This window comes from Eurypyga helias, unplaced genomic scaffold, assembly GCF_000690775.1.
Source record: "Eurypyga helias isolate BGI_N326 unplaced genomic scaffold, ASM69077v1 scaffold7586, whole genome shotgun sequence".
In the NCBI taxonomy this organism is placed as follows: domain Eukaryota; kingdom Metazoa; phylum Chordata; class Aves; order Eurypygiformes; family Eurypygidae; genus Eurypyga; species Eurypyga helias.
In genome coordinates, this window is record NW_010257186.1 from 1 (window position 1) to 10867 (window position 10867).

Sequence of the window (10867 nt, forward strand, 5' to 3'; positions counted from 1 at the left end):
GGCAGCCTGCCTGCAGAGGGGCAGGGAAGGATGGTTTGTCCTGGTGCGTTTGTTAGTTTGGAAACAAAGGGGAGAAGAGCAAAACTCGGAGACTGGCGTCAGGAAATTTATATGGGATCCAGCCTCACCCGAGTCTCTCCCATTTCCTCGCTGGAGGTGGTCAGGGCCCAAGCTGAGGGTGGTCAGGGCCCGGGGCTGAGGGTGGTCAGGGCTCAGGCTGAGGCTCCTCTGTCCCCTTCACCCGAAGACCTAGTTCTTCACCCGTCACTGCTGAGCTTGACTTAAAACACATTTTTCAGGACGCAGCTCTGGCTGTGATCCGAGAGCCCCTGGGGATCAGCCGGCAGAGCTGTGCCACACCCAGAAGGCAATATCAACTTTCCTTGGAAATCCAGTAGGATTTTGGAAAAGCCATCCTGCCCCACTGCAGTGACATGAATGTCATCAGCCACTCATGGTTGCTCATCCCGCGTTGATCCTCATGGTTTAACACCCGTGCACAAACCTGACGGAGAGCACCCAGTTACGTTACGCCTCCGGCACGCGACGAGCGAGCAGGCGGCTTACCTCGCGCACGAGGACAGTAAAACCAAGCAGTCATCGGCAGATGCTTGGGAAAAGGTGAACTTCCAGATCCTCAAGACAGATAGCCAAGGCAAACACCCCTTTCGCCCGCAGGTTTACGGCACGCTCTCTTGCAGAGCCTCAGATCTCATCCTGAAAGGAGGATGAGAAATGGCGTTAATTTAGCCCACCCGAGTGTTAACCGTGCATTACGCTGTTCTCTGCCCGTAGCTGCAATTGGTTTAAGAAGGTCTTTCATCTGTTTTAAGTTGATTTTCTTTTAATTAAATGACTGAGATAAGTAGAAAGAATTCAAGGCTGTGGAAAAAAAAAAGAAACAGCTGCAATTGTTAAGGACAGCCATTATGGAAATACTACCTGCAGCCCCATTTAAAGTGCTTTTTGTTTATGCTTTGATTGCTTTCTTATTACAGTATTGAAATTGCAAATGGAAAATTACACCATGTTCTATTACATAAGCAACTGGTTTACACAGCCTGAAATACAAGGTTTTATTTATTATTATGTTTTCAGGGCTATGAACAATACATGGTTTTTATTGTACAGTTAATAGCACTTCTCCACTTGACTTTGTTATAACACTTAACAGTAAAAGAGAGGTACTCCTCTTTCATAAATACATGCAGCAAACTCCCTCCCAGATCTCAAGAGGACTGAGCAGCAGAGAATCAGCTTTAGTTTACCTGGACAAGTTTTAACTGCACCTGATTTTAAAAAACTACCCGAATTATGTTCCTAGTTTCTGGCACAGTGATTGAGTTGCTGATTCCCTGTGTGATGAAGGAAGAAGTCAAATGAAAAAGATATGTAGGGATCCTGCAGTGGAATTATTCCCAAACAAACGACGACAGTCCTGTGCAAAGGCTACATCAACGTGCTGTATTATATTATATCCAGATGTTTTGATTACCTGTTAATTAACTCAGTGTCTTTCTTTGGAGTCTTAAATTCGTCGTTACCCAAATTCAGGTCAGGTACAGTAGCAGGTGTTTGGTTATGCTTACTTGATGTTTTTATTCCAAATGTCAGTTGTGTCTTCTAGAGTTTCCTTTAAAGGTACAGTTTGTCTTAGACCCTAATGCATGTGCTTTAGCAGTTTAGTATGTATTTTTCCCAAGCAGATCAAATGAAACCCCTGTTAGATAATCAGTGTGAAGAAAATAAATCTCATTTGCAGATTAAGCCAAGCAGTTCCAAAAGAATTCAATAAAAACAGTGCCACAAAGAGCAGGGTCACTAATAGAGAACTAAATGCTTTTCACCTATTATCTTTCAAAGAAGTGAGAGACTTCTGTGGCACCAGGGAAATTTGAAATAGCCATTTCAGTAAAAAGATGCCCATTGTACAAGAGAGAGCAGATAATCAGTAAAGAATCCAGTGTTTTATAGTATCTTTAGCCTGAAGTCCTGAGCCCTTCCCAAAAATTAGAAGATTCCCATTTGAAGGGTCCCCAAACTACGGAAAATCTTGGACCTTCCCCTTTCAAGTTACACAGCTTGATAGATTAAAAAAAATTCCTTTGCTTGAATCAGAGCTGTTAGTCATTAATTATGGACTACAGAGTCATTAATTATGGACTAAAGGAACATTTGAAAAATGTTTGCTATTCTACAATGTTGTCAGATCACACTGAAAACTTATTCCACTATTGATGCTTATCTGGCAGTTGTACAAACGTACCTTCAGAAAGGCTTTTTACATGCTTAGCATTACTTTTGAAAGCACCAAATTGAAGTACTACATCAGAGCAGAACCTTTATTCCTTGTTATGAGCAGGGTGAAGTCTGGGACTTTCATTATTTTCTCTCTCTCACCATACTGCATCTTCTAAGAGCCTACAGATTCAAATTATCAGGTAGTTAATTTGAAAATAATTTATCAACAAGCCATGAAAGGCTTTGAGTTAAGTACTAGGGGATTTTGTAGCTTGACTTGGGGTAACTGTAAGAAATTAATCAGCTGAACAAGACCAAGCACATTCAGACGCTGGAATTTGTGCCCTTGAGACTGCTGTTCCCAGCCCAGGCACAGAACACACCTCAGAGAAACATCCTTCCAGGATCACTCGTTCCTACGCCTCACCCTCGCGCGGCGAGCATGCCGCCAGCACTTACATAAGGGCTCTTGCTACATCACTGCCACAGGCTGTTGTAAACCATTTTTCTACCATTTAATTCAGGTTCTTAGACAAGCAAAAATGCAGAATATTGCCAGGAGAGTCTGGGGAATGGGGATTTCTGTTTGGATGATTAATGAAATATTATTGTTTTGCACTTACAGGGAAACCATAGTTTCATGCCAGTAAGGTCAGGGCCTTAATATGTTATGTGCTCTGCAAAGATGTACAGTATGATAGCTCATTTTCTGCTATGACTGTGCCAAAGCCTCATCAGCTTACAGGGGAACACGGTAGAAATAGCGACACTGCACCGAAAGCCAAAGCCAACTTTTTTCTTACCTTGCTCGTTGCAATTCTGGTGGAACTAAATCCACATCTCTATCTGCACCCAGACGGGGAGGACCAAAAGTAAGACGCTGGGACCCTGGCTCTGTAGATACGTATGAACTAATCATCCTTCGTGATATGCCACTAATTGACCTTGGAGTAATATAATTTCTGCAATCCTGTGTTGAGATAGACTGAAGCTAGAGACCCAGAACAAAAAGATCCTTGGGGCTATGTTGAGGAATTTGATCCATTCAGTCATATATTGAAAATAAATTAAAAATTGAAAAATAAATTAAAAAAAAAAATTGAAAATAAATTCTTCATAACCTGAGCTCCTCAGTACTCACTTCCCTGGTCAGGCTGCCTTGGCCTGTTGGCTGTGTGGGGTCTGGAAGATGATGCTTCTGGCTACAGTCACAATGGATTTTTCTGCAAGTATTTTTATAGATATGCCTATTATAAAGCACATTACCAGCACCAAATCCCAGGATCTCCCATGTCTTTTGTCACTGAGTGAGCCCCATGGGGAATGACATCTATTCGGTCCAAGAACAACGCTTTTAAAAGCAACAGAGTTCCTGAGAACAGTTTGTTGCTAAAAGGGGTAAGTGCTTAACACAAGTGGGAAATGCTGTCCCCTTAGGCTCTGCACGCAGACAATGCACTAATCCCATGCACAGATTTTTTTTTAATTTTCTACTTCCAGTGACCAGACCCATATGTACAATCCTTCAGCTCAGAGTATGGAAAGAAACCCAAGGATCTTTCATTGAAAATTTGCAGTAAAATAATGATTTTAAAAAATATTTTCCAGGAGTCTTTCTTCCCAAGGTGTATCTGCAACACAGGCTGATTTGAAAGATAAATGAAAAGAAAACCAGTACCATTAATTTGTATCAAAATGGGCATAGCGAACACTGGAGATACCGATCACTACCCTGTAGTGAACCTGTGGAAATACCAACTTGCAGGATGGGAAGAAACGTGTGTAATCCAATAAAACAATGCAATAATTATGAAAAATGGAAAGAGGTCAAAGTCGGAAAGCTTTTGATTTCTTTTTGCACTGGCATTTGTCAAGGTGAGCAAAATCCATTAGCAAGGAGCAGCCTGAGTTTTAACACATCTGAGTCTTTAAAAACGTTAATGTTTAATAGGGTATGCTCATGCCTCATCTATCCCTGATAACAATGCACGGGCTGATAGGCATCTCTTGAGGTTGTAAATCAGTTGCAGAGCCTTGCAAGGCACACAAGTACTTGGTGTTCACTCTCATGGTTTATTATGTTATCAGAACTCATTGACTGAATTATGGCCTTATAACAGCTCTTTGTCTGCATTATCCTACTGTTACTGTAGCATTATTAACCTATGTCCCATTAGAAGATTGTATGTCTTTCTCCAGATGAGCGCACAGAACTTAGATGACTCTGTGGCCGTTTAATGTACAGGCTCATTTTCTAGGAGGAACTGATTATTTCCCTCAGCTATGCCCACAAAGTCTGCTTACCTTTGGATGGTATCAGTTCTGGCTTGGGATGGTAGAAAGACACAGACACGCGAGCAGGGAGCAATGCTTTCTCCCCAGTCCTATGGGGGATGCCTCACCTGCAAGCCAACCACTCAGCTGTCGGCTCTGTTCAGGATCTACTGCTGGAAACCGAGGCATAAGAGGAAGAAACGAAGCTGAAGACACCAGTTAATTGTATTTTAAAACTGCAGTGATGCCCTCCCATCGCAGAACTCCTCCATCATTTCCCACAGCGCATGCATCAGCCCTGCAGGCTGCAAGTCCGTGGGGTCATTGCGTGTGAAGGGATTTCACCCCATGTTGTCACCAGGTACAGCCAGAAGCTTTAAACAGCCTGAATGCCTGTTTAGGCGATCTTGCTGTCTACGGCAGTCACCAGCTCTGCTCTAACAGAGCAGTGCTGGCTGTACGTAAACAGAAACGGTACATTCCCTCCATCAGTACCCAACTGCACCCATGTAGGATTTTTTCCTCACTCTTACTGTATGTTATAGTCTCAAGAGACCCAGTGGTCACACCATTTGCTCGGAGAAGAGTCTGGCAGCACAGGATATTCTTGGAAATGTCTGAGCCAAGAGGGCACAGACCAAGACCTCCATAGTTGTGCACAAACCTTGAGATGGACATGATGATCCACTGCCCACCTTTCCTTGCCCACCCTGCCTAGTCCTCTTGTGCACAGGATAATTCCCCCTTGTGAAAAACTCCTCATAACAAGCCTTGGAGAACAAGCAGACATGCAGGCACCTTTTTCATGTCAATCTAGTTAGAGTTTATTGATTCCCCTTGCCTTCAGCTAATGTACTTTTATTATTATTAATAAATAATCATCATTTTTCCATCCGTGGAGCCTGCACTTGGGAGCCTTGGAGGATTCCAGCAAAAGTATTATTAAAACTAAAGGTTTCTAAAGGGCTGAACAGTAGCATGGCCCAGCAATCTGACAGAATCTGCAACTGGGGAGCAAAATATCCCCATCTGAGAATACGTGACAGAGCATCAAATTGGCTCCTTCCCCCAGAGCCACCATGTAAAACTGTGGCCTCCCGTTCACAATCACTTCTGCTTTGTTGGCATCCCCCAAGGATGCAAAGGCTGCAGGTGGCTCTCCGGGAGCTGCTGCCCTGGCATGCCGGCTCCTGCCCTGGCACGGTGGGTGACTCACGGTGCCGGGGGTGCCAAAGCTGCTGCCGTGTGCCGCTCCTGGCTAGCACCCCCGCTGCAACAGCTGCCCAGGCAGCCTCCATCCTCTGTCTGGCCAGCTGCAGAGCCTCATCCTGGCTCCGCACAGGATCGTTTTCCCAATCTAGGCAGAAACATTGCCTGGAGGGGACGGTTTCTCCTACAGGACTGCATGCATCTGCTCAACAGGCACACAGCCGGGCAGGAGTCATCACCAAACTCACAGGCATGGTGGATGGACTCTCAGACGGACATCCAGGGACACAGTCCTCCAGACAGTAAACTGCAAAACAGTGACTGAAGTGGCTTCAGGGGCATTTTGGGGTTGCTGCTAGAGGATTTTTGGGACAAAAATCAGTAGCAGTGTTAGCAATGAAAACACTGTGTTGCTTAAGGAGGTGATTTTACTGGGGTTGCAGGAAAGCAAAGAGAATCAGAGCTGTCACCTGTAAATGGACCTACTCCCATCTGCAATCCTGAATTAGCACATCTTCATGCCACCATCCCTGCAACTCCTCCTTGGTCAGCCTTGTCTTCCCTGAGGACTTCCTTGCCAGCTGCACCTTAGGTCATGCATTATTGTGGGCTTTCCCTCCTCCATCCTGCTTCTTCCGTTGCATCACCAGTGGTCCAGCCAAGTCCTGTGACCTGGCACCATGACAGCAATCCAGCACGGGTCCTGTCCCTTAATTCTGCACCTGAAATCACATAGACCACGACATGCCCATAACACAGATTTTCACTGGAAACCAAAAACCTTGCCCCAGTGTTATAGATGAAATAGGAGCTCCAGATTAAGATAATGCATGTTTTAGAATAAAAGAGGGTGCTTTATTTAGCAGGAAAAGAAAGTACATCTGGTCTAAATGGAAGTAAACAAGAGCTCAGTGTCCTTTTCTCTGCGTAAGGCCACTTCCCCAGAAGGTGTGTTCAGGCAATGGCAGAAGGGCTATAAAGGGACCCCAAGATTCTCAGAGCCACACTTCGGTGTAGACATGGCTGTACAGAGTTTGCTGCAAGACATGGGCTCTAGCTCGCTGCTCTGTTTGGCAGCAGGGCTGGTCTTCCTCTTTTACATCCTTACCAGCTTGAAGAAGTCGGTCTGCAGTTTGCCTCCTGGGCCACAACCTCTTCCTCTGATTGGAAACTTGAATGTGGTGGACCTGAAAAAGCCATTCCAGTCGCTGACAGAGGTAGGGGCTGAGCGAGCAGACAGGTGGAAAACGTGCAGTTCCTGAAGTGAGAAATGCATCTAGGGACATGGAGAAGCAATTGTGTTTGCATTGGGTGGAGGGCAGAAATAGTTGGTGTACAGACAGGCTGTCAGAGTGAATTCAGATGGTATACACAGATGCTATACCTTCAGAGGTATATACACACATACATGTATTTATTTATATAAATATAATACACACATTCCTTCTTTTATAAAGCGTAGACCCCCACCCCTTGCAATTAGCTCCATACTGTTGGTATTTCGAGCTCCTCAGAGGCTGCAGGTAGAAGACTCAAGCTGGGGCAGTCTGATGACAGATCAGGACCATTTACCATCAAGAGATGTCTCACTGGAGATGGATGGATGGATGGATGGATGGATGGATGGATGGATGGATGGATGGATGGATGGATGGGAGAAAGGGAGGGAGGGTATTATCCCCACAACAGAAGAAATGGGGTCATATGTACATTTTTTTCGAAAGCTAATTCTATCCCTGCAATGCAAAGCTCAACTCTGCCTCCCCAGCCCCTCTCCTGCACACACAGTGGCCAGGGTTATTTAAGACTTGATGTGTGGCTTTTACATGTCTTGATAAACAAATTGCTTTTCCTTATGCAGCTCCATGGATATTTTTCTTTCTAAAAGAGGAAAAAAAAAGACAAATATTTTCAATCCAGGTGCAAAGTTTGTTTCAGAAAGCATCTGCTGTGCTCCCATAAGGAGGTGGAGACAATTCAGTGTGAATTCAGATTTCTTCTAGTTGCTGTTGAGACAGTTGAGGTGCCATGAGTGACCTGTCACATACCCTCTCTGTGTACTTACTGGACACTATGACAAGGGAAACCCAGATGAACTCCTTGAGCCCACCTGAGGGGGCAGGGCAGACCTCAAAATCCTCCAGTTAGTCACAGAAGGGCATCCTGGGCTGCAATAGTACAGAATTCCTGTGGCAGTCCCTCGGTGTTCACGTGCCTTGATTTATGTTGCAGAGGATTGTGCAGACCACAGTTGTGATGGGCTTCTGGGCCTGAGCTCCCACCCGATATAAGTATGTTTGAGGGTGCTGGTACAGAAGAGCAGCTAGTTTGATTGTACTGGAGGGTTTATGATACAAATGTCACACGAAGGCACCGGTCTCATTTCCTATAATCTACCAAGCAGCTTTCTTTAGGCTTCCAGGCCTGCCACATCCAATACTTTTGTTGCTGAGAAAAAACAGGGTTGATGCCAAGAACTACTAATGCAAAGAAATGACCAAAGGAAGGCTGGGAGACGGCTGCGATTCCTTGCCCCCGGCTCCACCACACACTCCGTGAGCTGCCGGGGAGGAAAGAACCAGTGTTAATGTTATCTCCCAAGCCATCAAACCACCGTTTGATGAAAACAAATTCAATTTGTTCGGTGTAATAACGGGAGCTGCTCCTAATCTGAAATTCAATTTTCGGTATGTATCTAATGCATAGCAAATGGTAACCCAGGCACATCGGAATCAAGAAGACGTGGAGCGGATGGCTTGCAGTGTGTTTAAACGGAGGGTAAAATACTGAGTGAATGATTAGATTGTCAAAGCCACCCTTCTGTGTAACAGATGATTCATATTTAATTTACCATAAAAGCCTAGAGCTCTTGTGACATTATCTACAAGAATATGCTTCCTAGTTGGATTCAAGTTTCTGGTGGCCAGCGAATAATTTTGCGATGACTGTAACACTACCCACCTTTCCATAATTAGAGACAAGTGCTGTCCTGAAAGAAAGAGTTATTGTCTGGCTTTGTTTTTGTAGTGTTTGTGGCTTTCGCCTCTAAGATGAGTGCACACCCGCTTGCCTCAGGTCAGCAGCATTAAAATAAACAGGCCTGCCTGCTACAGCGTTTTCCAGCCAGGCTCTGAATGGTAGCATCTCTACGCTGGCCTGTTACTGCAGAACACCACAGGAATGCAACGGCATTTTATTGACTTCTGCTCTGATAGGAGCAGCGATAGCAGACACCTTGTTGTGCAAACAGGGTGCAGGCAGAGATGCTGGCAGGTGATAGCTGTTGCTCATTCACTGCATTACAGCAGCACCTGGAGAATCCAGGCAAGGCTGGGAGGGTCCTTCGGGGCTAGAAACCACCTAGGGTGGCTAGTGTTAGCATGTGGGTCCAGATCTGGTTTTGAATGACTGTATTTACTCACCTTGACAGCTCTCCAAGATATATGGCAACGTGTTCACTGTGCATTTTGGACCCAGGAAAGCTGTGGTACTGGCTGGGTATGAAACCATCAAGGATGCCCTTTTAAATCATGCTGAAGAATTTGGAGAGAGAGCAGAAATACCCATATTTAGGAAAATGACACAAGGAAATGGTAAGTGACCTTTTGGTTGGTTAGTTTTGGTAATTTTTCTATATGTTCCTTATACTCTTACAGCAGAGTATCATCTTCTTACAGACTGCTCTTTGTCTGTGTAACGGTGTATTGAGCAGCTTTCATACCGGTGTGTAAGAAGGCCTTACAAACGTTTAACCATGGGTAACATAAAGATGTTATACATTTATTTTAGGCATAGCATTCAGCCATGGAGAGCTATGGAAAACTATGAGGAGATTCACCTTGTCCACACTGCGAGATTTTGGAATGGGAAAGAGAACCATTGAGATCCGAATTCTGGAGGAAGTAAATTCCCTCATTAAATATTTTGAATCCTATCACGGTAAGCGTCACAAATTTCATCCAGAGACAGAACACATGTCTGGCAGAACAATAAAAGATTAATGAAAGTTTAACTTGGAGCAAATAGTATCTCATGGCTAAAGTTAAACATACACTGAAGTAGGTTATGAAACTGAGACCTTAAAATATTGACGCCCAGCTCCCTGCTCTGCATTCTGGGTGGTGAATGAGTTTTTACTCTGGGAGTTCAGGGCTACATTTCCATAGGAAACCAGACTGAAATGGGCATAATCACATCATCCTTTGTTTTCACTGCTTGAAATACAGGGAGGCCATTTGATACGAAGATGATTCTCAACAATGCTGTATCCAACGTCATCTGCTCTGTATTGTTTGGAGAGAGGTTTGAATATAATGATCCTGTATTTCTAACTTTGCTGAAGCTGTTAAATGAAAATACTAAGCTGCTGGGTTCCCCTATGGTGCTGGTAAGAGCTTGATTTTTCATTTTGGCTTTTAGCTTTTTTGAGGATATCCGATTACTCATGTTTGTCCCTGGCCTCCCACATCTTGCATCTCGAGGCGAGAACAAGAACAGTGTCAGCCAGCCAGCCTGTACAGGAACACATCCGTGGTTCTGTATCCACAATGCACAGATTCCCAGGCCCCTGCGCTTAGCCTGTGAAGCTTATGAGTAAACCAAAAAACCCCAGTCTTTCCAAAAAGAACCATTTTACCCTCTTTGAACAGCAGAAGCACAATACACTGCTCACATCCGAAGTCAGCACTGAAATGCCACCTCAGATCCGGCCCCTTGCAAATACCTTCAGTAACCGTCTTAGTTCTGCCTCTACTAGGATCAGGTTTGACAAACTTCTTTTGTTTTGGCTACCGAAAGTGAATCTTAGCAAACTAACAGCTGAGGTAAGCTCGTTCCTTCCTGACACAAAGCTTCAGCTCTGAACGCCAGCGGAGTCGTCTTTTTGAGCCGCGCTGGGCCTGCGGCTGGCTGTAACACCAGGCCGGCGGAGCCCGAAAGCCCCGCGGAGCACAGCTCAGAGCTACACGCTCTACAGACACCGTCCCCGGACGAGGCCCCAGCCAGCAGCTCGCGGCGGGTCTGGCAGGACAGCTAGCGGTGTCGTCAATGTGCACACCTCTCGTGGGATGATGGGGGTGAGACCCCCGCTTTGTCCCATCCCGCAGGTACATCCGTGTGACACACTGCAATGCTGTGCTCATTC

At 45.0% G+C, this 10867-nt stretch overlaps 1 protein-coding gene across 1 annotated transcript in view; it reads left to right on the plus strand.

Annotated features, from left to right (window-relative positions):
• The first annotated feature begins 6743 nt into the window (after window positions 1-6743).
• LOC104511344 (cytochrome P450 2K4-like) overlaps window positions 6744-10867 on the plus strand; it is a 7396-nt gene continuing 3272 nt past the window's right edge. The window contains exons 1-4 of the mRNA XM_010153916.1: window positions 6744-6941; window positions 9155-9317; window positions 9514-9663; window positions 9951-10111. Coding sequence (XP_010152218.1) covers window positions 6744-6941; window positions 9155-9317; window positions 9514-9663; window positions 9951-10111 — 672 coding nt within the window. The remainder of the gene's footprint in view (window positions 6942-9154; window positions 9318-9513; window positions 9664-9950; window positions 10112-10867) is intronic.